This window comes from Phalacrocorax carbo, chromosome 1 (assembly GCF_963921805.1).
Source record: "Phalacrocorax carbo chromosome 1, bPhaCar2.1, whole genome shotgun sequence".
Classification (NCBI taxonomy): Eukaryota; Metazoa; Chordata; class Aves; order Suliformes; family Phalacrocoracidae; genus Phalacrocorax; species Phalacrocorax carbo.
Window position 1 is genome coordinate 38948639 of NC_087513.1, and position 27610 is coordinate 38976248.

The following is a 27610-nucleotide window of genomic DNA, read 5'->3' on the forward strand; positions in this document are numbered from 1 at the left end:
GAGGAGCTCTCCTCAAAGAACAACAGTGGCTCCAAAAGCAGGGAGGAAGATGGATTTGTGAACAGTGGGAGGGAGAACTTCAAGTTTACAGCAAAGGTATGTCTGGATCTTGATCTTCAGCTCCAGTTTTCCAACTTCAGAAAAGACACTGACCAACTACACAGGTGTGAAGGAGCGAACAGCAACATGCAAAGTATAGCAGGCATCTGCAACGAAGAACATGGACAGCAGTGACAAGGACAGATAAGGTGAGGGCATACCCCAGTAACTTCTGGTTTTCTTGAGAAGGGCTAAAGAGAACATTCATCAGACTTATCAAGTAATAACGTAAAGACTTTCTTCACACAATGCAAAATTAGACTGTGAGTTTAATTTCCATACAATACTACTTAGGTAACTGATTACAGGATTAAATCAGACATTTCTAGAGATGGCAAGCATACTCACCTTATAATAGTAAGCAATAAAATATGAACAGAAGCTTCAAACGTAATACAAATTCTCAAACTCCAGCACAATAATAAATTTCTAACCAATATCCCCAAGACGAAGGTTATCCTGCATTTCACTGCTACAGAGTTTATTGCCTTGAAGCAGGAAATACCAGACGTGGTCACAGACAGAGTAGATAAGAAGGACCTCTGCCCCAATGAACGTGGAAAACGGAGTGTTCCTGTTTGAACATTAATTTCTCACTCCTTCCTTTCTGTTAAAACAAAAAAAATCAAACAACAACAAAAAAGATGCATTGCAATAGCTGAAGATTGTTAAAAGGAAACAAACAATGAAATGTTATGAAGCCATTAAATAAAGACTAATAACATGTGAAGACATCAAGGTTAATATAATAAACGGAAATAAAAAATATTAGATAAACTAGGGGCTTAGTCAGGGTTACTTACATTACTATAAAAATGCCTTTTAAAATTTTTTTTAATAAAACTAGAAATAATAAAATGTAAAAACATATTTTGATTATGTTTATTAAAACACCCAAAAAAATTAAAACATTCGCAGTATGACCTGAGACATAAACAAGTTCCAAGCAATTTCACCCCACAGATTTTTGCTTATTCCTAAATTTAAATATACTGATTTGACTTTTAATGAATAAAAATTAGAAACACTTTTTCAAAACAAATCATTATTCTGAATCTCAAATTATGCTTACACAGCCTATATTCTATGTAAAGAAGCAGATGAAGGAACCACTAGACCTTTAAGTTGTTATTTTCTCTAATCAAAGTGACATTTTGTTAATGTTTCTTTGAACAGGCAAACATTAGCTCACATCTTTCAACACCATAGCACAATCCTTATTTACTGTATAACATTTTGCAATTTTCACCTTTTTTCATTTTTTTTTTTGTTTAACAAAACAGCTTATGAAGAAACATCAATCAATGTGGAGTTCTCACCACTGTCAATTTAATAAGGCTTCCATGGCAATATACTCTACCTGTTTGCCTATCTGTGTTTTTCACTGAGCCTGTACTTTGCCTTGAAGATCCAAACTCTTCCCATAACTTCCCTAATTCACTGCAGCCTTGGAGTAACTCAAAAAGGATCAATTATATAAAATTGCATTCCAAACTCCATTTTAGAAAGAAGCAGGACATGATCCTGATAGCTGAATGCAGAGCCTAATGTAAAAACTATTTACTTCTCTTTACCGGATTATGCCTATAGCTTAAGAAAAGCTGAAGGGTGGTCACATGGAAAGTGAGCAGTACCTGCTCAGGTCACACAGAAAATAAATGACAAATGCTCTGTGTTACACAGTATTGAGGAAGTGGCCAAGGTATTTAAGTCCATCACCATAAAAAAAAAAAAAAACAAACCAACCCTAGAAGCTCAGTAAAGCATGAAGCTCAGTAAAATCTCAGCAGTAAAACCTAAAGGTGTCTGAGACCAATCTCCGAGACTGTCTCCAGCGTAGTCTAAATTACTGGGACATCAGGAGGAAGGGTGAAGACTACCAGCTAAATCTAAGTGTTTAGAATCATAGAATTACTTAGGTTGGGGAAAAAAACCCTTAAGATCATCGGGTCTAACCATAACCCTGACACTGCCAAATCCAACTTGGTACTATTCTTCTGCGCACATGTATGTACCTTGGCATTCACATCTTAGTATTAGCCAAGCAGACTTTTTATAAGTTTTACATGCAAAGGAAAAAACTGTCTCCTCTCTTCTGTGCAAATTGGGCTCATAGATTATCAGTCCTCAAACTCTGCAATGGCAAATCAAGAACTTGCTCCTGGAAGATCAAATAAGCAAAAGTGCTTTTATTCTTGTCTACCCTTTAAGCAGCACCTCTGTTCAAGGGGAAAGACGGCATTTTCATTATGGAAATAATGCCTCTCTCTCACCCGATTGGACATTTACGTTCAAAAGACATTCCTTGAGGATTTTTTTTCAGGGAAACCTTCAATAAACACATTGAGATGTACCAGTAGGATAGGAAGCAAGCATACACAAATAAATATTCATATGATTTAGTGACTTATGCACCAATGATCCTTACTATTGCAATACCGAAGTCTGTTTAGAGACAAATGCCTGTATTTTCCTGTTAAGTTTTTTTTTAACTGACTAGAAAGCTATAGAGCACTGAAAGAGATTTATAGCAGTGTCATACTGCAGAATAATATCGGGTTTATTCACCTTTTTTGTTATCATTCAGCTTACTCCATGTATGACAACACAGAAATGGAGCTTCCATTTGACACTGGCTTCCTGCTTCCAAGGATGAGCAAAAAGACTTGCAATCCTTCCTATGCATTTTATTCACATAAGTGCAGCTTTTTCCCCGAGAAAAAAAAGTGCCTTTTTTTCTCCTAGCTGTATTTTCTAACCAACTACTAAAGAGACATTCTGTACAATTCCTACACACAGGAAAAACTACAGACCACAGTGTTCCACTGACTGCAGAACAAGACATGAGAGAGTTCAAACTGCGAAGCAGATGTCTGCTGTGATCTTGCACCAACTACACCTCCGTCTCAATTTTTTTCACAAAATAATACCTACCTCACTTTAAAGAAGGAAGGCTAAGGTTTATAAACCACTGCTGAAGATGAAACGCGCTAATGAACTCTAAGTTCTCTCTTCTGCTGGACAAAGCAGAAAACATTAAGGTTTGTCTAGGAGCATTTTATGGCTTTCTTTGGAAATTTTAATATTTCTACTGTTACTTAGATTTCAGTAACGCTTCCCAGGTGGGAAAGCATTTTCAAAGCACAGACAATACATCAAAAGTTCACAAAAATAGAGAGACTGGAATACAAAATCAAAGTAGTAAGGATTATCCAGAAGGATATGTATTTTAAACGGCCTGGGAATTAAGGAACAAAGCAGAGTAACAGCATTGCTGCTATTTTCCCGAACACCTTTCAATGCCAATTCACAGTAACAGCCCCAGAGTGTTTAAATCCCTCTTTCTCAACAGGTGATCCTCCCTTTACATCCACCACAGTACTCTAGCTCCCAAAGATCTAAGCCAAAACTGTAGCTGTCCCAAATGACAACAGCACAGGTAATGAACTGAAATCCCACTTTCAACAAATTCAGAAAGTTCTCATTGACTTCGACCAAGATGCCACCCTATTTTGTACAGTGATAACTTCTGCTTCCAGGGCTATTATATTCAAATATGCAGTGGGAAAAAAGCTTGGGTTTTTTAGGATCCACACAAAGACAAATTTGGAAAACAACAATTCTCCATGTCTTCACTCTGACAAAGATTTTTCCCCCTGCTACGATATGCGACAGCCTCTTTGTGATAATGAATCAGGCAATTCTGAAAACACAGTGGGATCTCAGACCTGTTCGGGTAAATGGTACATGTCACTTTTGGTGATAAAACTGCTAGCTCCATGTATATATTTTTTGCACGTTACTTTCATCCATGGTGCAATATTTTTCACTGAGAGGAAATGAAAAGATGTTTTTCCACCAGGGAAAAATATATAGATATAAAGCGTCTTGCAGTTAAACACATTTAACTTCTTTTCCAACAAAGAACACGAGGAACAAGCAAAGGAATACCACCAAAGAAAAATATATTTTATGCGTTCTCTGGTAAAAAAAAAAAAAATTTAAAAAGGCTTTTATTAAAAGGAGAGGAAGAAAATTTATGATATTTTAAACCCCTTTTACTGGCTCTCTCTCCCCCACAAAACAGATATTAGCACTTATCACAAGAATGATCTTTAATTAAACAAAATAAACAGTTTCTTTTTAGAGTTATCCTTTGATCCACTTAAGCATATAAATTATAAGCCTAAATTTAAGCACATTGATTTAAAAAGGCTTATTCATTCTCAAGGATCCGTACACATAAGCAGCAAAGGTTTCAGTGGCCTTGACTTAGAGTTAAGATTAGCATCAAATGAGCTTGCACCATGTGCATTATCCATTCATATAGGTAGAGCCTAACAGTTTACCAAGTGTCATGATCTGATCCAGAAAAATGTTTCTATTTTTTAATATTTTGCTGGATTAGGGACTCCACACAGGACAATTTGCTGATTCAAGCCTTTCACATGCACATTCTGCTGATAAACATCTCTGACATATTATCAATTCATGACAAGTTTTTGTTTTCCTTTTAAACCTTAGTGTGCTATCAAGTGAGGTAAAATGATAAATATTTTATTATCAACTGGAATCTGCATGCAAATTAGATAATTTGTGCATTTGAACTTGAATACCCAGATTCATTACAATAGGCTAAAACTTTTCCTGTTTAAAGAATACTATCACAAACCATGACCTCAGAACAGTTTGAGGAACTTGTGCTCCCTGTGTATTTTACTTTACTACTTCACCATGCCACAAAAGGTACATTTTTCAATACCACGAAAATGCTTATCTTAAACTTTGCAAACCCTTAAATGTGTGTAACTACAACCCTGAGTATGCTAATTGTGTAGGAACAATCTATAATTCAGTATAAACTCCCCAGAAAATTACAGTGTGTTCACTAACTGCACAAAATCCAGAATTTGCCAATTAGGTCATTTAGAAGCTTCACATAAACATACTTCATTCTAATTATTACAGGCAGTTAGCCCTAACGAAATAATAAGTAACACTTGAAACAAGTCAATCAAAGGCTACTTTTCAAGACTTTTCTTCAGCATATCAGCCCAAACACCAAAGAGTTGTTCAGTCTCAATGAGCAGGCCCATCATGCTATTTCTTTCTTTTTATGCTGACTTCTTTCTTTGCAGTTAAAGAAGGAAATTAAATATGCCTAGTTACAAAAAAGGGTCAGAAAAAAATACTGCCAACCCTGGTAAGATCAGAAGAAAGCAAGGAGTAATGGGAGAGGAAAGAAATGTCAAAACTAGCCTGATGATATATCATAAGCTAGGAAAGAAAAGTATTAAGACAACTTTTTCAGATGTCTTCGAACTCCATAACTCAACTACAAGGATGTTTCCATCAGTCATCATAAAATCCTCAGAGGTTGTGCTTTTTAAAATTACTTCAATTACTTTACAAAAAAGAAACTTATGTACAGGAATATAGCTTCAGGCACTACCTACCTACTACCCTTATCTTTGTTGAAAGCAGGAAGTAGAATGTAGAGCCAGCAGCTGAACCTTCTTTCTCTTTGGTTTGTAAAATTTATATTTAATGACAGAGGGCAAGTCATCTGAAAATTAAGGCTCTTTCCATATTAAAGTGCTCTGAAAAGGAAGAATCAGTTCACACTAAATATTTAAACAAATAGCAGTGAACATATCTAAAATGCATCTAAGGAGAATGATGAACTAATACATAATATCCTTTTTTGTTTTTTAAACAAACACATAAATATAGGTACCCGTGCATGTCTGAATCTGTGGACATGTGAAAGCAACCACTTAGGCTGATAGGAAATTCCAAAAACTTTAGGGTCAGTACATTTAAGACAGACCATAAGAAAAGCCTGAGTTAGTACATCATTTTTGTCCGCAGTTGTAATGACAGAAAATCTTGGGAATATTTATAATATTCAAATCAAGACAACATGAAACTGAAGTTACAAGATGCGTGTGTTCAATAAGCAAATGTGAACACACAAAAACACCAGTTGTGTTTTAACACTTGGTGCTTGAGGTGTGAGGGGGGTGTTTGGGGTTTTTTTGCTATTAATAATGTTCCTGAATTAATAAGTTATTGACTCACAAGAGCTGCAAGTATAAAGCTACTGAATTATCCTTACACATTATCCATTTCATTCTTTCTCTCCCCTCTCCATACAGACGCCCACACCCCAGCTGAAAGCATTTAATCAACTGCTTCACTTTTGACATGCAAATCCCGCAAGTTTATCTGGCTCCTGCACATTTTGCAAACAGTCCTAGCAAGAGGTGAAGTTAAAAGCACTAGAAATTATAATTTAAAAATACACTTCTGTAAGAGAGGAGATGCATTTCCTTGGTCTTGCCAAATCACGACTTACATAGAACCTTTTACAACACAATTTACTTAACGCCTACATCTTACATACTGTTTGTTTGGTCTGGGAAAGGTTCGTATTACAAACAAAAGGTCAAGTAATTTACAGGTATATTCCTCACAAAATTGGAAGTTTTATCAAATAAATCATGTATTTTGAAAAGGCTCAGCCTCAAATCTTCTCACCACATTCAAAAACACTGCCATATTTACAGTATCACCAGAGAATGTAAAAATGCAAAAGAATAAAACTGGCACATACATATGAAGGAGGCAACATATTTTGGGGCAATGGTTTTCTCTGACCTTTCAGAAGAAACCTCGGACTAAGAAACAGCCTCCACTAAAACAGCTACAAGGGCTCAGTAAATTTGCTGGCACAGAATCCAACAGAGTTGCATCCATTTACCAGGCAGTGAATTTTACTCCCCAGAGTATTCCTGTGTGACTATCACTCTACTTTTCCACCCAGCTGTTGTGTAAATAATCCATTCCTAACACAAAAACAACCCAAATACTTCACTGAAAATACCACTGAAATTAAATTTTTGTCAGAGTAGTAAATGGTGTGTTTATTCCACAACAGCCTCATCTCAGACTCAGGTCCCAAGCCTGTCATGAGGAACATGGGTACAAGCGAGGACAAAATCCTGTTCCAAGTTACCAGTGCTTTAAAGGGGTTTTGAGAATGCAGAGTATAGCAGGGAGCTTGATGCAACTCACTTGTTGGAACTATCCTGGCTTTGCTCAGATGCCAAAAAAATCTTTTCAGGTGAGAGGCAGGACCTGTGAGCACCAGCTCATGGCTGATCTTTAGTGGCCAGGAGCTGGCACAGATGATGAAAGACAGAAGCAACAGGGGAAGCTCCCCTTTGCAATCTCAGTACAAAGGACACAGTACCTGGTCCACAGAGATGATAATCCAAATAGAAAATGGTAATATAATCCAAATAATCCACAGGTGTGTTACTCCTGTTTTAATAACAACTTTCAATAAGGCCTGCCGTCAGCAAACACCACTGCTCTGGCAGTCACTGCCCCAAGGACCCGATGCACCTTCTTTCCTCCCACCTGTGCAGAACACATTTATCCCACAGCTCCAGTCTTGACACCTTTTCATGTAGAATCTTGAGCAGTGGCAGCTCAGGTAATTTTGAATTATTTAAAGAAACAACCCATGGGATATAGATATGTGTTGAAATTCAAGAAGAGTTGTCTATGTCTAAATTACCAAGGGATCTCACACTGAGGCTTCTGTGGTTTAGGTTATGCTCCTCTCTAAAGTTTCAGTGCACAGGAAACTCTGATCAGGAACTCGTGTTTAGAGCTTGTATGCTTCACGGCTGCCAGATACCCACAAAAGCAACAGTGCCCATCAGTGGCAAACATGGTTAGTGCTTCAACTTCTACATGTTGGTGTTCTTTGAGGGAAGCCAGAGCATTTGCTGCCATATTGGTAAGTCATAACTCATTGCTGGCAAATCTAACTCTCCACTTTTGATGAACGTTAGCAAAAACTGTTTTGCCTCTGCAAAAAATAGAAATTGTTTATTTGCACCCAGTGTCTCACATTTGCGTTCTATATAGGAAAAAAAGCTCTGGTTATGACCCAAACACAGTAGATAATCATCTCCCAGCAATCAGTGAAGACCATAATCCTCATGAAGATTCTGCGAGATTTACCAAATTCTTTTAATACTGCAAGTCATAAAATGCTGTTAACTTGGCTGTGCAAATCACAAGAGATATCAATGCTTTTTGCTTATTCTCAGTTCCTTTCATGCTAAAAGGGCACTAGGGAGCAATTGTTGCCTCCTTCCCATCCCTGTGTTAGAGCCCTCCCAGTCCCAGCTGGTTTTAAGAGCAAGAATGAAACAACTGACACAGCACCAGTGCCCTTTGCATGCTGATGAAAACCAGCTCTAGAGTGTCAGCTTATCCCACCTGGCAAATGGTCTTCAGCAGTGTTCAGTTCAGCAAATAGAGAAAGACCAACTGTCCAAGACGCAGTTTGGTCAGACTGAGGTGAAGAGAGGCAGAAGCCCCAATAAGGATAAAACACATGTCATTCGTAATTAGTGTTTTGTTATTAACATGTCTTTTATTACAGGTGTTTTCCAATTTGAGATTTATATTTTCAGATGCTACTGGAGGACTGGAAGGCAGCTATAGTTAAGCCAGCTTCTTATATAATGTCAGCAGCTAAGATATGGTGATGTTTCCTTCCATTTTTGTCCTTACCACTGTTACTCACCACTTCTTTACTTTAAAAAGCAACTGCAGCATGCTTCACATAGGATAACTGACCAAACGTCCAGACTGTTCACTCACTAGGTATGTGTCTGGGCTCTACACTAAGTCTAGGCAATGCCTTCACTGGGATAGAGATGATCTTATAAGCACCTCTCCCTCAGAGATGGAATCCAAATGTTCACTCCTGGCATCCAGCCCTGACTCTTAGGGCTGCCACTGTAAGCACAGCCTCTCTTCCCAAAAGGTTTTCTGCCACCCGATTTATACTTCAACTTTTCAGGAGAAAACAGAAAAATAAAGAAAAAAAGCCTTTGCACAAGGTTTCCAATCCCAAACTTCCCTGACATCCCAAAGCTTACAAATCAGTCAAACACAAGCACTAGATCTCCAGCTCTTACTTTCTTCAGTTTCCAAGGATCCACTTAAGCCCAAGACGGAGAGGTTCCTCTTGCCTTATTAGACCAGAGCTTAAAGACAATGAACAGTTATCCTCAGCCTTTTGGGTTGAAGCTACAAGCTAATTTTTTAACATGTACCTGGAAAGAGTATGAAGGGTATCCTCTGTTAAAGTGGTCTAGTTTGATCAGATGTAAATTGCTAAACCACAATAACACTATGGAGTTCAATAACAGGCCCATATCTCTCCCTTATCTGAGAAACTGATTCTCCTCCAGCTTGAGATGAGCAGACAAGCTCACGCAGCAGTAACCTCAGGGACAGACGCTTGTTGTCAGAACATCTTCCATGAGAACACGCTAGTTTTGTATTTGAGGCAGGATTCACTAAATACTTGCCTATTTTTTTTACCCTTGAGTCCCAGGTTTTAAAACATTTCCTAATGTTTCCTTTAAAACACTTCCTGAAGATGACCTAATTTCCCTGTCAAGAACTGTGAAGATGGATGGAATAGCAAAAAATAAAAATACAGTCTTTCCTTCTTCCACCATGTAATTGGGCTACCATGCTGAGAATAGAGGCAGAACAACTGTGGAATGCATAATACCATTTATTTTTTTTAAATCAAGACCAAAATATACTTAGATGCATTCTTAAAATGAATAACCATGTACATTAAGGGATCTCAAGCAGTCCCATAGTGAACATACAAGACATACAAATACTATTTTCTGTACTCCTGTCAAACTTGATCAGCTATAAAGTTGAAACAGGAGTTCCATAAAATGCTTTCGTTTAACTGGATTGGAACAGATATTGAACAAAATTAATTCCAGGAACATTTTTCTTCTCAAAAGTATTTGCTCAGCTGTCACCTCAAAAAGTTTTTTAGGTGGTTTATAACAAGATTTGATTTAGCATCTCAGGCAGAAAATTGGGGAGGGAGGGAATGCGCCCTGAATTTTAACACCACCATCTTACACTGGTAAGTCTTCACATGTCATTTTATAAAGTGACAGGGTTTACTGCATCAGGCGTGTGCTACAGTTCTTTTACTCCACACTGAGCACAATTCTTGTTCTCTAAAGGAGAGGACTCCTTGCGATAATCGTGGCAGTGGAAGGCAGAAGCGGAACAGCCACTGCAGACCACTGCTCAATTACAGAGCGGGCAGTAGAAATCCAGTAACTGCGCTGCAGCATGCACAAAAAAGCAGCTATCCACTTAGTATTTTAAATACTGTTTTAGTCTCTAAAAAGCAGCACAACATTATTTTTTAGTTGCCAGAAATATTCTGCATAATTTCTGTGGTGAAGACATCTAAAAATACCTGTTGAAATACCACTTATTGTGACCCCCTTGGAAGAGAATCTTCTCCACAACAAAGCGCACTCACAAACGCTAATCCCTACGTGCACATGTGTCCTCTGATGCTTGAAACATTAACTCAGGTTATTCTCCTTCACTCAGGGTATCAGTTATTGCCAAGGTGACCGAACAGTGCTGACCTCGTCTCTGCTACTTCGTATTAGTTAAGGCCAGCCAATTTCCATTAGCAAAATTCTGGTTTTGTCGAGCTTTTCGATAACCTCAATGTCAGCACATGACTTGTAGAAACAAAGGCAGCCTGAGCTGAGGACTTTTTGATGTAGGCATTCAACATGGAAGGGGGGCTCTGCAGCAAAGAAGGGGCAAACAAGGATACCGATATACTAAAATAACCCTGCTCGGAGCAAACTCAGTGTGTCTGCACAAGGATATGACTGCAATATCCCAACAGCTCCTCGCATCAAAACAGAAGCTTCACAGATAGTGTTTTTGAGTTGAGCCCTCACACCAAAAACTGCAGTAGCACCACGATCCAGTTCCTGACATACTAGATGAACTGAGCACCAGGGGAGATACAACAGTGTTTGAAATGCTTCCCAAAGCAATGCTGCATTGGTTTGGACTGAGACAAGAGTATCAGTACCCAGTGAATCTTTTACGCTGCCTCAGGGATGCAACGAGATTTCCATGTGGCCTCTCTAACAAATCCACCCACCATTCCAGCTTCACGTCTTCACACCCACAACTTCTCCCCTTTCCACAGCTGAGGACACAGGGGCCAGATCAGCTCTATACAGGTGCGTGCACAGGATGCAGAGCTCCCGAGGAGAGGCTAAAAGGAAGCCGGTGAGGTTTGAGAAGAAAAAGTGCAGGGAAAGACAGTCTGTACAAACCTTTGCCTTCCCAGTTTTCCCAGCACCTCCAGCGACCTCTTCTTTTCCAGTTCAAGCCTGCTGCTACAGCTAGACTTGAAATTAAAGCTGCACAGTAACTGTTATGGCAGAGAAGGGGTGTACAGACTAAGACTAAAAGGGAAAGCCAGCAGGAGGCACGTGGATAAACCAGGATTATTTAGCTACTCCTTTTCTGAGGTTTTGTTTGGTTTGTGATTGGGGCTTTTTTTCCTGGTTTGGGTTTGGGCGGGTTTTGGAGGGTTTTTTTGTTAGTTTGTTTGTTTCATTTTTATAGCCTGCTTTGGGAGTATCCACTACCAAGAAACTTCAGCACCAAATTAACTGAGCGGTTTTGTTGTTAATACAGCAAAATATCTATTAGTCAATCCTGCTGGTGCTCATGGGGTTGAATAAAGACTAGCTCGCCTCACTAGAAGAAAACACTAGTTTAAGCAATCAGAGTACAGGTAGATAAAATCAAAGAAAATACACACACATTAAGTGTTTCTTGTTCTTATATTCTATATAAGTATTATTATCCAATATACATACGCATTTGGGGTGGATGAATAAATGGATATTTTATATCCTATATAGGGGTGCACTTGTACGTGTGACATAAATACATTTATGTCGCTAAATATTTCATATCCAATATTACTCCATATCTAAATCACAGAAAATTACCGGCTACAACATTAGTTTAAAGTAACAGCATTGACATTCACCGAAGTCTTCTGATAGCACAATGTATATAAAATGTTCTGCGGAGTAACCGAATTGAAATATTTTTCTAGAAACAGCAGAGGGGGATGTTCGCACAACTGGCTTTGAACCAGAATTTCACAGTATCTGTATTTGCCTTTTAACTGAATGCCATACTAAACTCCTACATTAGCTAAAGATTCACCCTCATTTCATTACTGCACTGGCCATTTTTCTGGCTAGTTTGAAAGCTTTATTTCATCTACTCTTCATACTCAAGCACTATTAAATTCAACGCCGATTAACTATTTTGACCATTTAATATTTTGCCGAGTCTAAAGCAGAAAAGTTCCAGTAACTGGAATCCTGCTAAACTACTAGCTGAAATTGAGCAATATACAATGCAACATACTTTAGAAAGTAATCATTTACTTCAGGCACAGAAGAGCTTTTTTATTTATGCAGCGGAAATACAATCAAGAAAAGCATCAGTGATAAGATTATTAGCATATACATCTATCCAGCTTCATAATGAAGATGAAAGAGATTAAATTCTATTTAAGAATAAATGAGAACTGTTAACAAATCAGTATTCTAACTGGTATTAAACCCTTGAGAGCAAAACCATTACCATTGTTTACTTTGAATAAAGACAAGCCCACATGCCACAGCTCATGACAGAATGAAATGGCAGAACGAAATGAGAAAATCTTTCTGGTTTCTGACGTAGCCAGATTAGACCCTTTCTAAAGTTTCCTCAACTGGAAAAGCATCTGATGCATTTTGACAACTGTCGTCCATCCTATATCCGTGATTCCTCAGCTACACAGATTCCTGACATGAAGAAATATGGCCACAGATTTTAGTAATGATGGTATTTACTAGGAGGAAAGACTAAAAACCTAGCTTTTCACAGCTGAACTACCTGCTCCCGTTTCAGCCACCATTTTTATGATGTCATATGTTTGCGATGAACTTCCCATTAGGGATAGCATTTACCGGTCAGAAGCACGTCAGCAGTTCTGCAACAGACCTCCACCTCCAACGCGAGGGTACAATACTTCTTACGTGCAGCAAACAAAACCTCCTCTTTTTTAATGCTCGGTGAATTTTTGTCCCTAGCAGTACGGCCACCTCTCCAACACGGCGGCAACCAAACCCCAACGTCCTGCTTCAGGACTCCGCAAGCTACCATGGAATTAATGACCTGTAAACCAAAGATACGAGACGACGGGTGTACCTGAGGGTTCCCAAGCGTAAATGGTGTACTCGCCTTTTTCCCTTTGACTCACAGACCGAGGCTAGAGCAGCGACACACCAACCTCCCATGACGGAAGCCCTCTCTGAGAAAATGCCAAAGTTACCTTTTCGTTAAACAGACTCTTTTATTTTGAAAAGTGACCTGAAACTCTCCGCCCTCCGCCAGGACCGACCCCTACACGCCGGGGTTTCGGGGCCCGAGGCCACCCCTCGGCCGATGGCGGGACCGGCGGGGCAGCTCCTCCGGGCGCCGCTCGGCGCGATCGCTGCCGGTTCGCAGAGCGGGCGTTCGCGGCTCCGCTGAGCCCCACGCAGGGAAGTTTCGCGAAGTCACTTCGGAGCCCACCACCACCACGGCTCACGGACCCCCTCCCCACCTCCCGGCTTTAGGAACCCAGCCCGAGGGACCGCGATCGGCGGCACCGAGGAGAAAAGTTAGTTGCCGCCGGGGCGGAGGCGGCGCGGCCCGGTGTGTCCGGCCCGTCCGCCCCCCCCCACCCCGCCCCGGCCCGGCCCGGCCCCCGGCCTCCTGCCGCGGCGGCTGAGCAAGATGGAAGGCGCGGGGCCGCCCGCCCACCCGTCCCCCCGTGGGGCGGCTGCCGCCGTGCCCCGGGGATGGTTGTGGGGGGACACACGGACACACCGGCGGCAGCGCGGCGGCAGCAGCAGCCCCCGCGCCCTCCCTGCCTCCCTCCTTCCTTCCTTCCCTCGCAGTGGCTGCCGCCCCCGGTGCTCCGCGCTCACCTCGCTCCGGCTCGGCTTGCAGGCAGATGGGGATGTTCTTCTTCCAGCCCGGCATGGCTCCGCGCTCAGCGCTGCTGCGGCGGCGGCGGGGGGCGGCTCATGGCAGGGCGAGGCGGCGGCGGCCGGTGCTCGCTGTGTGTGTGTGGAGGGCGGGGAGGGGGTGGGGGGGAAGCCGGCAGCTCCAGCGGGCAGCGGCGGAGGGGCGGCGGCCGCGCGGTGGGAGGGAGGGAGGGAGGGAGGGAGGACGGGGGGAGGGGAGGCGGCGGAGCTCCGCCAGCCGGGGGGACGGGAGGGGGGGCGGTGTGGGCTGGCCCCGGTTCAGCCGGGGACGGGAGGGGAGTAGGTGGGGGTGGGGGGGTGGCGGAGGGTCGCCCGTCCGTGTCCCCGTCCCTCCCCGCCGCCGGCAGGTGGGACCGCCCGGGCCCCGCTCGGTCACAGCGGGGCCAGCTGGGGCGAGGCCGCCGCCCCGGTGCGGGCCGGGGTGCGGGGAGCAGCTCCGCGGCTCGCCCTGCCCACGGCGCCGGGCGGGGGGCTGCGGGTGCGGCTGTGACACGCGTGGTAACGGCTGCCGAGGCGGTCGGAGGGGCGCCCCGGGGTCGCCGGCTCCTCACTTGTGGAGGGATCCGAGTTTTGGCCCCGAAATGCGGGGCTGGGCGTTTGGTGCGGCGTGTGCGACCCTCGCGCCCTGCCCTTCCCCTCGGATCCTGCTTCACGGGTGGGGCATTGGCGTGGGCTCGTCCCCTGCCCTCCGCAAGCCCCGGCGGGCGAGTCTGCCTGCACCCGCATGTGGGAAAGCTGGGAAATAACGAGTTAAAATACAGGCAGGCTCCCGAGGAACGGCACTGACAGCCCCTTGATCAAATAAACCAGAATTTGCACCATAAAGAGTCCAGGACGCCGTTGTGACAGGTCGGATTTCGGTCATTATTACAGCCAATTTCTTACCACCTTTTGACCAAAAGACCTCGACTCTCACGACTAAAATAATTTCTGACAGAGCCATGTCCTAACAGGAGACTAATGCTGCAGTGATTAAATATTCCTTTTTTTTTTAACAGAAAAAAAAACCCCACCAACCCCACCACTATAAAAATGCAAAGTGGCAGGTTTGAATGTTATTTTAAAATAATGCTAGTAATATAAGTGAAGCTTTTTTTTTTTCCCTCGAGGCACTTCTTGGGGGGGGGGACTGCTATATAAGCTTCATTCTGCCTAAATGTTATGTCATGATTATTTTTGTATAGTCTCTCATTTCATCATATTTATAGAAATTATGTACTTTTACACGGTCAAACTGCACGTGAACCCTTCATTCAGATGAAGATTTGAAGGGTTTCCTGGATTTAATTTCTGCTGTAAACATAATGACAGTTTCCTGACACAGCATTCATCTGCGTTGACTTCATGCCAGCCTGTAAAGCAAAATGTGTGTCTTGATACTCATGAAAACCCCTTGATTAAAATCCCGTTGATGAGAGCTGCCGCTACTGGCTTTTCCTTGATTGCACTCAGGCCGTGGCCCCGTCACCAGTAACGCCGCAGTCACGCGTGGCAGGATCACCGAGCAGCACCAGTGTGATCCGGACGAGGAGTAGGCATATCCTGGATTTCTGCTGAATTAAGAGTATTCAATAAGTAGTTGCTTTTGCCGGCAACTCTCTCGCTGCTTGCGAGAGCACCGGTGATACCAGATCTAGAACAAAACCTAACAGCATGATGATAGCAAACCAAAAACATTTTACCAAGTTAGATGTGTCAGATTAGGTTTATGTCAGGTTTGAATTGTGTGACCACTGATATTTTTGTTTCATTGTCGGGGGTACTAAATTTGGAATTCCTGCGTCTTTGAATCACAGCCTTGTGTCCTTTCTTCAAGAGCAGACGTTTATGCTAATATTCTCCTGCCTTTCATAGTCCCTTTACTTAAATAATGCTGGGGTTTATTGGTATTTCTGAAGAAAACTGTGGGTATGCCTGTGAGTTTCTAAGCATTATAAAATAAAGATCTCCAGCCAGATTGTTTGCTCACAGGGCAAAGCTTCCAGAAGATGCCTTTGGGGCATGCAGGCAAAGCAACTGCACTGCCTGAAGCAGGTTCAGAGGAAATGGAGAGGGACAAGACTCTGCGGCTGCTCAGCCCAGCAGGCACCCATGCCAGGAGCAGGTGCTGCAAACCGTCCCAAGAGCTGCTGGAGAACACACAGCCAGGAAACAGATTTCAAGGCAACGAAGCCATAGATCTTCTTTTTAAAAATTACTTTGGCACTTACTCTCCTAACCTCTGCCATTTCTTAAAAGCAACTAGTGCTTTAAAGTGCTATGGAATGAAATCAAACTTCAGATGATTGTGTCATCCATGTCTTAAATCTTACCTACTATCTCTGATGTCCAGCTTTTGCTCCTAGCCTTTCCATTACGAATGAAAAACATACAGACATTGAGCCTTAACATTGTAGTTCTGATCCTCCTGCCGACTTTTGCCAGCATTGGAGTTCTGTGAAATTGCAGGTCAGAGGAATATAGTAGATTGCCCTACTCTTCAGTCCACAATAAGCCATTTTCTAGCTATTTATTTTTTTATAGTGCCATCACTTTGAATGTAAGTAAAAATTCCTTAGGACTGAGTGGGATTTTTCAGGGTCCTGCAGGAGTCATAAAATCCCAGCTGCTGGTTTGGATTTGCTCCAGAAATGTGTTTCAAAAATGAGGGATAAGTCCTATTTTTTCTAAATATCGCTGACTTCTCAGGAATAAGTATACTACGTATTAAATACCTAACAGTATTTGCATCACTGAGTGGAATATGTATGCTTCTCTCTGTCTTATGCAAGACTTTACAAATAAATCCTTTTAGGCAATGACACTCTGTAATTCCCCATTTCTGTGCTACAGGAAAAGCTTGCATGGGTGCCTGGCTCAAGTTAATTTAATTGCATTCTCTTACTCACATGAGCTGTTTTACACTGAACAACTGCTTCTGTGCATCCCAATGCTAGTAATGGAAGAAAGTGGTCACCTGATTTAGATGTGCATTTTATGGTGAATATATCACACCGACAGCATATAAACTTCCTGCCAGTTCTTTTCTGTCTACAGCGTTTTCCCCCAGAGAATTTAAAATGAATCGAATCTTGACTTTCAAGGAGGCACCCTTTCTTCTTACTTGATGCTGCAGCATATAGGTCATCTGAAGCATGTATAATAACACCCTAGAATTAATCGAAAGCAAAAGAAGTATAATATTCCCAAGGAAAGGTTTTATTCTATGAGTGTTCTAAAGAAGAGATGAATTTTTTATTTCCTCTTCTTATTTATTCCCTAAAGCTAGGTAGGAGAAATATGCAGATGGTGGAGCTAAGGGTTCGGTTCTGGAGGACTGGAACGTTTGTCAGTAACTGCAGATTTGTGCCAACCTCTGAGTTACAAGAGATGTCTTAGCCTTAAGATCTTTAAACTGGTTTAAAGGTTTTTTTACAGCAAACAGGGTTTTTTTCTCAGTGAATGACACTCACTACCCATGCTCACATACATGTTTGTGATTAAGAAGAGCTTTAGAAAATGGCAAGTATCTCCTGCAAACAAGAATCCAAAACAAGCTATTAAAATAACTTTGATAATAGTAACGTATTACAACTTCTACAGGTTTCTGGTCATTGAAGCCCTGGAAACTTCCATATCATTCTGAATAGATGGAAAATGCTTGCGCCTCCACGTTGTTCTTGGTGGCTTTGTAGTATTTGCCTGTGCCAAGCAGGAGGAAAGAAGGGTAGGTGCTGATCCTCTGAGATGGCCCAGTCACTAATATGTGCCTGAGACTGAGGTATTCCTTCTAAGGGTTACATAAATGTGTACGAGTCACATTTTAATGTGATGCAATTTCATTAAAAATACGATACCAATCTTGCCAGAACCGAGTGCTAGGCAGACCAGAGATGCACCCTATACAGAATTATCTTCCCTGCACACTGCTCTTTTATTTTCTCTTTCTTTATTTTCCTTTTATTAAAAAGGTGCCTTATCTTGAAAGCTATTTGTCACATTGCTGAACATCAGATCAAGAAGTTCATAGATGAGACATAAGGAGTATACCAACAATTGATTTTTTTTTTTTGTAGATGCATTTTAGCACTTTTATTAAGAAATGTTAACAAAAACCAGCACAACATCCTGCTGCAGAGCAATAGCCATTTGTTGTCAGCCTCACTGGGGAGTATTCTCCTTACGACAGTGCAGAAGGCTCGGTTCCTTTCGCTTACTCTGTTTGTGACCCCATGAATCTCTCACGTCGGCACAGTGGCAGACTTCAGCAGGAGAGGAGGATGTCTGAGCCTGCCTGTGGAAATGGGCCCTTCAGGAAGTTAAGACTCAGGTTACCTGGTCTGTCAATGCCAAACAGATTTAGGAATCAGATAAAACACGGCCACAAGTAATTTAGGAAAGTTGGCAGCAATTCTGTGTATGCTTGGTATCAGAAATATAGGTACCTAGGTGATTACAGATAAGCACTTTGGCAGATACAGCCTTCCAAATGACCAAAAAGGAAGGTGGGAGTTTTATGGATTGCCTTTGTGGGTTTAGGAACCTTCATTCTACCTGTCGCCCATGTTATCTGTCTGCGTGCCTTTGGATTTAGCCGTCTAATGTTTTGAGGAGGCAGGAGGATTTTCTCCATTTCCCTTCGAAGGCAACATTTTTAAGGTTCTGTCTCAGATCATTGATCTACAGCAAACAAGTGTACAGTTAGCAGAAGATGAGCTGTAGCATCTTGGTCATGCCAGCATCCTTGTGCCAAGCAGACATACAAACCCCACTGGACAGCTCACTTCCTGGGGCTACTTGACTTGACTTTTCCTGTTTCCATAGCCTACCCCCAAAACAAAGATTCACCATTTCCCACTACGCTGGGGTTTTAAGCTCTGGACTGATATAGGTAGACAAGTTCAAAATTTTATTTTTCATGTGCTGCTAAAATACAATAATCAGTGCTTATAACTGTTTTCTTTGCACAAAAATTAGTTTTGTAAATCAGTTGGAAAGGGATACACAGTTACCAATGTCATGAAAAAAAGAGAATTGCATAAATATTAGATAGTCTGACTTATTGCTGCCTTTTTGTGCTGATATTGAAGTATAAATAAAATTAGAGCATTAACTAGAAGGAGACTTTAAAAATTGGAATGACTTAAAACTTTCATCTTTGCAAAAGGTGCCTTTGTAAGTAAGCAGCTAAAACAAATATAAGGAAAAACATTCAAAAGTATCTGAAAGTACCTAACGATTTTTGGTGAACTTAAGCCTCTAACCAATATACCGACATGCTAATGTGCCTAAATTCCTGACAGTACTAAAAATCCATTAATGACCTCACATACCAGCATCTGCAGGCATTCCCACCTAGGCAATGAGGATGTGGCGTATGTCGTGTTGTAAGCCCTGGCCTTGCCAACCTGCTTTGCATTTAACCTTTACCATATGTCCTGTTCCAGGAAAAACTATCAATAACACACTAGTTAAGGTTGGAAGGTACCTCTGGAGATGACCTAGTCCAACTGTCCAGCTCAAAGCAGGGTCTACCAGAGCAGCTTGCTTGGGACTGTGCCTAGTCAGGCTCTGAGTATCTTCAAGGATGGAGACTCCACACTTGTCCAGGCAACCTGTGCCAGTGTTCCACCACCATCCCAGTAAAAAAGATTATTCTTATGCTTAAACGGGATTTTCTGTATTTCAGTTTGTGCCCCACTGTCTCTTGGCCTTTGACTGGATACCACTAAGAAGAGTTTGGCTCTGTCCTCTTTACTCCTGCCAGTCACGTATTTGTACACAAGGATGAGATCCCCCCTGAGCCTTCTCTTCTCCAGGCTGAACAGCCCCAGCTCTGTCACCCTCCATATGTCAGGTGCTTCAAGTCCATAATCACCTTGGTGGCCTTTTCCTGGACCTGCTCCAGCAGGTCCATGTCTCTCCTGCACTGGGGAGCCCAGGACTGGACCCAGCACGCCAGGTGTATCTCACCAAGGCTGAGCAGAGGGGAAGGATCACCTCCCTGGACCTGCTGGCAACACGCTCTGCCTGATGCAGCCCAGGAGGCTGGTGGCTGCCTTTGCCACAAGGGCACATTGCTGCCTCGTGGTCAGCTTGGTGCCCACTAGGACCCCCAGGTCCTTTGCTACCAAGCTCCTTTCCAGCTGGTCAGCTGCCAGCATATACTGGTACATGGTGTTACTCCTCCCACATGCAGGACTTTGAATTTCCCTTTGCTGAACTTCAGGACATTCCTGTTTGCCCACGTCTGCAGCCTGCTGAGGTCCCGCTGAATGGAGCACAACCGTCTGGTGTATCTGCCACTCATCCCAGTTTTGTGTCACCAGCAAATGTGCTGAGGGTGCACTCTGTACCTTCATCCAGGTCATTAAAGATGTTAAACAGTATTGGTCCCAATATCAATCCCTGGAATACACTACTAGTGACTGGTCTTCAGCTGAACTTGGTGCCACTGATCACCACCCTCTGTACAGTCCAGCTCAGGTGCACCAAACTGCATGATACCCATCACTCAGCGCTGTGTCCCCTGCCTGGAGGAGGGCTCCAGAATTCTACTTAATTTCTGTGGTCAGCATAGGAAAGGCTTTCATTTTAAGGCATGATTCTCAACACAGCCAAGCTGAGTTTTACAGGGAAGAGATAAAGCCTGCAGCAGAAAAGGAACACATTTTTGGGAATAATCCAGCGAGTTAAAAGCTCAGGATCAGCCTGCAGAAAAGAATGGGCTATGAGGCATTCTGGGATGAGGATGGCTTAGGGAAAAGACTGAAGAAAACCTGGACCTAGAGGAATCAAAACCAGACCCTTGTAACTGCCATTCATTGTGTTTATTGTTGCAGGCATTACAGGGAATGATTTCAGATTTCATTGTGACAAATGAGATTGTTACTGTCAAGGTTACTGCATATAGTGAAATGGGATTTTGCTTCAGTTTTGGGGACAAGTCACGTATTTCCTTTTTCTCTCTTGGTCTTTTGTGATCCAAGGCTGACTCCATGGAGGGACAAGGAAAATGAAAGAGAGACCAGACATTAAGTGACAATCTTCCCTTAAAAAGGTAAGAATTACAGGTAACCTGAGTGGTTAACTTCACAAAGCTGATTTTTGCTGGGGTGCTTGTTCTGCCTGTTCTCAGTGCACTGCCTGGGTAGGGGCACAGGGATTTAGAGGGTGCCAATTGCACTTTGAGGCCTCCTGTGCTCCTTGTTCAGCAGCCTGTCAGGGTTTGCTTCGGTGACTCCAGAAGACATAGTATTAGAGAACAGCCCATACAAAACAAACTCAGTTTGGCCCCTGAAATTCCCAAGGTGGTTACCCTTTCTTCATGTGCCTTTCCTGCATATTTCATTTTGATGCTTGTCTGCGTTGAATTCTGATAAATGTATTTACTTACTTTTTCTGGCAAGCGACCTGCAGACATGAATACTACTAATGACACTCAGCACACTTTGGGAAGCCCATTATCAGAAAGCCAGCTGCTATTTCAGGCACATTAGTTATACCCATTATCCACACACAAGCCACACGATTGATTGCCTCACACATCCTCGCTAGCCCAGAAATAATGACTTGCCAGTACTGAACCAGCCATGAACTTAGAGCAATTAGGGGTAACCAGCTGTATGGGCAACTGTTTCCACTGCAGAGAGTAAGTGTGCCATTCCTGGAGGCTTAGGGCAAGCTCATGAAATGTATCTGTCTCCTGGGATGGAAGATCTGGAGCCACTGCTTGTCACCTCAGGTCTCCATACTGATATGATCCTACCCCTCCTGAATACACCTTACACCTGAAGAGCTAATCTGTGTGGGATCCAGCATCTCTCGGAACATCTGCCTGTTGTATGAACTCTTGGCCATCATAGAGGGCAGCTGGAATGAACTGCAGCAAGATGGAGGGAGGGAAAACAAGCGGTGTGCAGTCCCCAGAGTGAGTGCCTCAAGTAAGGGTAGAGCTGAGCTAAAGCCATTGACACTTTACAGGGACGGAAAAGATGGACTCCGTATTATAAAATAATCCAAGAAATATTTCCTAAAATGGATGCAAGTTTTGAGACACTACATGCCCCAGCATCCCTAGCACCAAACCTTTGTAACTGTAGCACAAGGGAGGAATAGCCCTCAAAAGCTATGAGCAACAGAGGTGTGAAAGACTTGATGATGTGCCAGCAGAAGCAGGTGAGTTGGAACATGAAAGCACGCGGCAATGGAGATGTGTTCCGAGTGCCTTTCGAGAGTGGGACCTCAGCTGCCTAGATGTGTTTACAGTTTTCAAGTTTTACCCCAAATTTTAAGGAAAAGGTTCTTATTTTCTACCTACTTTATCAAACATTCATAAAGCTAATGCTCAGCGAGGGTTCCTATCAGAAAAATGTTGGTCAGACTTTTTTATTTTTTGAAATTTAGATTAAACGTAGTCTTTTAAAGGAAATTCAGTATCATTAATGCAATTTTATGTGAATTATACTATTCTCTGCATCTCCTACAATATACAGAACATTGAGCTGATCAGAGGGAAGCTTTTCTTAAGGTATTTGAGATAATGTAATGATCTTACAGAATGTTTTTGTAACCCTTGCACCAGACAAGGAAGAAAACCTGCAATTATACTTTACAGCAGCAAAGACTGTTACATAAATTGTTTAAAACATTCAAAGAACATTAAGATTAGAGAGGTATAGTAAGTATTTTATAATGAGTTTTCTAAAAAGAAGACATCCTATTTAGTATTAATTACTACTATTATCCAACACTACAGCCTTGATCCAGAACAGGATGTACAACAAACCACAGCTTTAATGATATGGTTAGTTCCACCAACAGAGTGAAAAGAGCTTTCCTGGATCAAGCAATCCGGCAGGTTCTGTGTAAAGCAGTACTCACAGCGACATTTAGAGATTCATATTCTCACTTTGAAACAAAAAGGGAAGGTGTGGTATAGAACAAACTGATATGAAATATCCATATCTGTGTCTATCATGTATGTTTCTCCTTTGGGCCATGGTAAGGTGTAGTTTCTTGATAATAAGCACAATCCATTTATAAATCTTTTTGCTCTCAAACTAGATGCTAGTACATATCTTGCCTTAACCATCCTGTATAAAGCAGTACCACTTCAGAGATAAAACTAGCAGCATGTTTCAAGTTTATTGTAAAGTCAAAATATTACTAGGTTCTTCTGGGTTTTCTGAGACTTAGTAAGTGCAAAAAAAAGGTCACAAAAGTATTTATTTCCTTTATAAAATTAATTAATTTTACCATTTCATATATGTACATTGTCCTCTTCTGTTCCCTTATAAATAGATGCAAGTTGAATAAAGATTCATAAGAATCAGCTGGCAATTGGAATTTGACTAGAGGAGTTTATTTTTTAATAAAAACCATGAAGACCATGTGTTTTGCTTATATAGGCAAAAGATGTGCATGCACTATTTTCCTTAAATTTGGCTGACTGTAATTTACTTGCTGATCAGACCATGCCGAAAAGGAATGTTGGATTTCTACAGAGGAATTAAGTCTCTTAGTTTGACCAAAGCAAGTAATCATCCAGTTGCACTTGGGAAGTACCTATTTTTGAATCCACTGCACTGTACATCCAGCATTCTTCAAACATAGCAGTAATTATAATAGCAGTAACAATTAATTGTGGTAAATTTGTTAAGGGTTATATTTAAGAAACTTAAATGTCCTTTCCTTTAGCCCAGACTTGGAAAATAAAATGTTCAACTGTTAATATAAAAAATTTGTACGTTTGATTATTTAACTGGATTTGTACCCATGCAAATCTATTAAAGTTAACTGAACAGAAAAAAACTGGACCATTGATTACCCCTGTTACCCATTTATGATATGATTATTTTTAGCTTACTTCTTGATTTTTAATTAGATACTAGGAATGCTAATTCTGCTGCTTCCCCTCTTCTTGTCACCCCCCTGCTAAAAAGCTTACAACACATGTACTTGCTGTACATTTGCTTTTGCCTTGAACATTTAGGTGCCCCTTCATAATTAATATGATAAACTGTGATAGCAAACATCTTTTTTAGCAATCAATATAGGAATTTACATTTGTGTAGGAAATCCAAAGCAGTTCACAAATTACTGGTTTAGCTATTTAAAGTTACTAAAAGTTAAAATTACTGAATTTTACATTTAAACGGAAAAAATTGAAACTCTGTCATTTTTTTTGAAATGAAGGATGGGAAAACAAATTTAGAACTAGAAGTAGCTGTTACCATGACACGGTCTAAATGTTTAGGGGAAAAAATACCATCACCATTAAAATAGCAGCATGTTTTTGAGAAACTTGTGCTGTTGGGAAACTACTTGATCATTTCTCAATGGAGACTGAGTCCTGGAAGGAGCCAGGTGGTCTCAGTTCCCTTGGAGAAGGAGCAGGAGGAGGCTACCCAGCCTGCTGCTGAATAGAGCCTTCGGTGCTGGAAACCTTATGGTCTAGAAAAAACAAAGACATGCAGGATAATGATAATCAAAATAACATACGCCTGTCAGCAAAAATGGCACCTCTGTGGCAGCCAAGGCAAACACATTGCTTTGAACCTTCTCTCACATAATATAATAAGCAGATTGATATCAAATACTATTTTAATAAAACTCCCTAGCTAGTAATTTTCACTGTGATGCAACTTCAGGGCAGCATGATATTATGCCACTTGGGAAAGAGCTTTTTTATTTTCCAGCCTATTCATTGCTTTCTCTCCTACAAGGCTCCTGTGCAAAAATACCATAAACTCTCTCAAAGCCTTTATAACAACAAAGACGGACTCAAACAAAAACCTTCGATGCTCATTAGTGACCCATAGAACAGATGACAGCCACCAAAACACTGTGATGGCGACGTCTCAACAACAAAGAAGTTGGAACTGCACAAGCAAGGGGGTCTTCAATTTTATAATGCAAAAAAGTGTCACATCAAATAAAGTCTAATAGAACCAGCTCAGAAATTGCAGCTAACCCTTTGTGTAGATGAACAAATTAGCTATTATAAGCAACTCAAATGCAATGTTTCAGTCTACTCCAGTGGCTTGTAATGGGTATTTACATCAGCTGTTTTCTGGGGGAAAACACCCCAGTTCAGATTTACCAAAACAATAGACTCTGAGGCCTCTGAAAAAAAATCCAATGTTACACTTCACCATACAAGGCTTCTGAGGGAGGGAATCAGCTTGGGGAACATTTCTGCTCGCCCTTCACTCACTGCTCTCTTTCTTCGTACCCCCCGCCCAAAGGGCCATGCCTCAAGCAGGCAGATCCCAGCAGGCAGCGGTCCAGGCTAGGGCATGGCACTGCCACTCCTGACCCATCTCCTGGGACTGCTGCAGCCTGTAGCTGGTAGGGTCATTGCTTTCACACCCAACTATTAGCTAAAACTGGCCTGACAAGGTCTGTAGCATCTTCCAAAACACGTCCCAAAGCACACAGGTAGTGCATGCCATTTACTTGCATGGCAGTCTTTTAACTCAGATTATGTTGAGTAGTGTTGCAGATTATTTTATGAGGGTGTTTGCTATGGCACAAATACAGGTAAATCAGCCCTGCCGCTGCCATACTCTTAACTTTAAAAAAGGAAATTCACAGGGGCAGCAAGAAGCAGCTACCAAACAGCGCATCCTGCTGTGTTTAGGTGTCACCTTCTTGTTCCTCCCAGCCCAGTGAGACCCTGAGATGCTTCTTCAGGGTCTGAAAAGAGAAGATCTTTAGCTCCTTCGCACTCCTGAGAGAAAAGAAGAGGGAATCAGTGGAAGTTATTGTCAACACAGTGAGATAACAGTAATGCTGCTACTGTAGGAGGTCAAGCACTTCCCCGTAATTGCTGGCTGTGCCTAGCCCCCACTGAATTGGGCAAGTGTTGAGGATACCAAACCTATCCCTGGTCTGCAAGGGACATGACCGCTCCTTGCACTACCAGCTAGCACCATGACCATATGACTGATTTGCAGCACAGATTTGTGCTCAGCATGCGCTCCACATAAGGGAATTACTGTTTCCACTGCTTCTCCCTAGTGGACCTCTACCAATGATATTTGGGCATCAATTTCCAAATACAGGCATCTGAGTCCAACTTCTGAACAACAGCTACTGTATCTAGACATTTATGGAGCATTTGTGGTCAGCGAGTAAATAATCACTGTCTGCATTTAAATATAGAAGGTTTCCAGAGGATATTGCTGCCCATGTTTAAAAACAGAGCACACAAGCTCACTATAAATTTTTGGAGGCTTTGCCAAGCTGAAGTTCTTGGATTTGCTTTACTGTGACTGAAACAATGAATCTTTAAGGTGCTGCTGTAAAAGCACTGGTTGCAGTTGCTAATTCACACAGGAATTGTAACTGCATGAAAGGAAAAGAGTAAACAGTCTACCGTGATAAAGCAAGTTCAGTACGGTAAGGGTTCAGAGTACATCTTAGTCCATCTGCTTTGCTACATGCATGATATTTTCTTTATGGTCAGTTTATACTAGTTGTGAATACTGTTTTTGAACAAAAGGCAGCTGGCAAAAAGTAACTGCCTGCTTAGTATATGTGTAATTCTGGTCCTCTCAAGCCACAAACATACTACTGTGCTTGTTTCATGGTATGATGGATGGCACTTGAATTACTTTGCTCACAGCGATGGCGTCTCCTTTTAACATGGTGTGGTTGGGTGGCAAGGAAGGCTTCTGTTTGCCACGTCCTGCCAGCAGTGCACTGGTTTCGGTGTGTGCCACTCCCTTTGCAGGAAGAAGAGTTTCCCCTTTCCTAATGGCAAGGAAGTACTTGCAGGAGGGAAAGCTTTAAGGATGCATGGGTGGGGGGACTGAGCCTGCAGTCCCACCAAAACTCTGTGGGCTCAGGATGCAGGTCCCAGAGGGATCCAGGCCTTAGAAGTTACTAAGGGAAAGACTTCTAGGCTCCAGAGGAGTTTTTATAGGATTTCTTACAGACCAGGAGGTATCTGCTGGACTGAGAGCAGGCCTGAGGGAAAAATCTCACATTGCAAAAATGCACTTGGCAGGCAAAACAGGGAAACTGTTTACAAACCCCTGCACCAACATTTTGTTGTAGCCAACAGCTTGCTATTTGAAAAAAAAGTTTACAGCTGCAGTTTCTGTTCAAACAAAATGCTACATTTAAAAGCTGAAAGCCGTTTTGGTGCATTTGGATGTTCTCTTTCAAGAGGAGATGAAGGTGGATTCACCTAGGACTTCTGGCCTCTTTGAAGTCCTATTATAAATAGCAAAGGAAACACAGATGCCCAGAAATTCTGTAGAAAGTGGTCTAACTATTGAAATACATAACAAAATAAAATTAATTAGAAAACAATATCTGTATGTGAAACATCTTGGAATACTGTTGTTCCTGGAATTTTAGTTCTGGAGGTTTGATTTCCGTACCTTAGTACAGTTTCTTTCAGACTATTTCGTTCCTATTTGCCAAACTTGCAAATCTTGTCTGGCCTCTGAGAAAGAAAAAAAAAAAAGATGGTTGTTTTAAAGTTCTAATGAATGATGAATTATAAGCCCAAAGTGGTTACAATT

General features: G+C 41.9%; 1 protein-coding gene across 2 annotated transcripts in view; it reads right to left on the reverse strand.

Annotated features, from left to right (window-relative positions):
- GRIP1 (glutamate receptor interacting protein 1) overlaps window positions 1-14205 on the reverse strand; it is a 334186-nt gene extending 319981 nt beyond the window's left edge. For both annotated transcript variants that reach the window (XM_064448992.1, XM_064448948.1), the window contains exon 1: window positions 14034-14205. In XM_064448992.1, the coding sequence (XP_064305062.1) occupies window positions 14034-14088 (55 nt within the window). In that variant the 5' untranslated portion in view covers window positions 14089-14205. The remainder of the gene's footprint in view (window positions 1-14033) is intronic.
- Between the last annotated feature and the right edge of the window lie 13405 nt (window positions 14206-27610).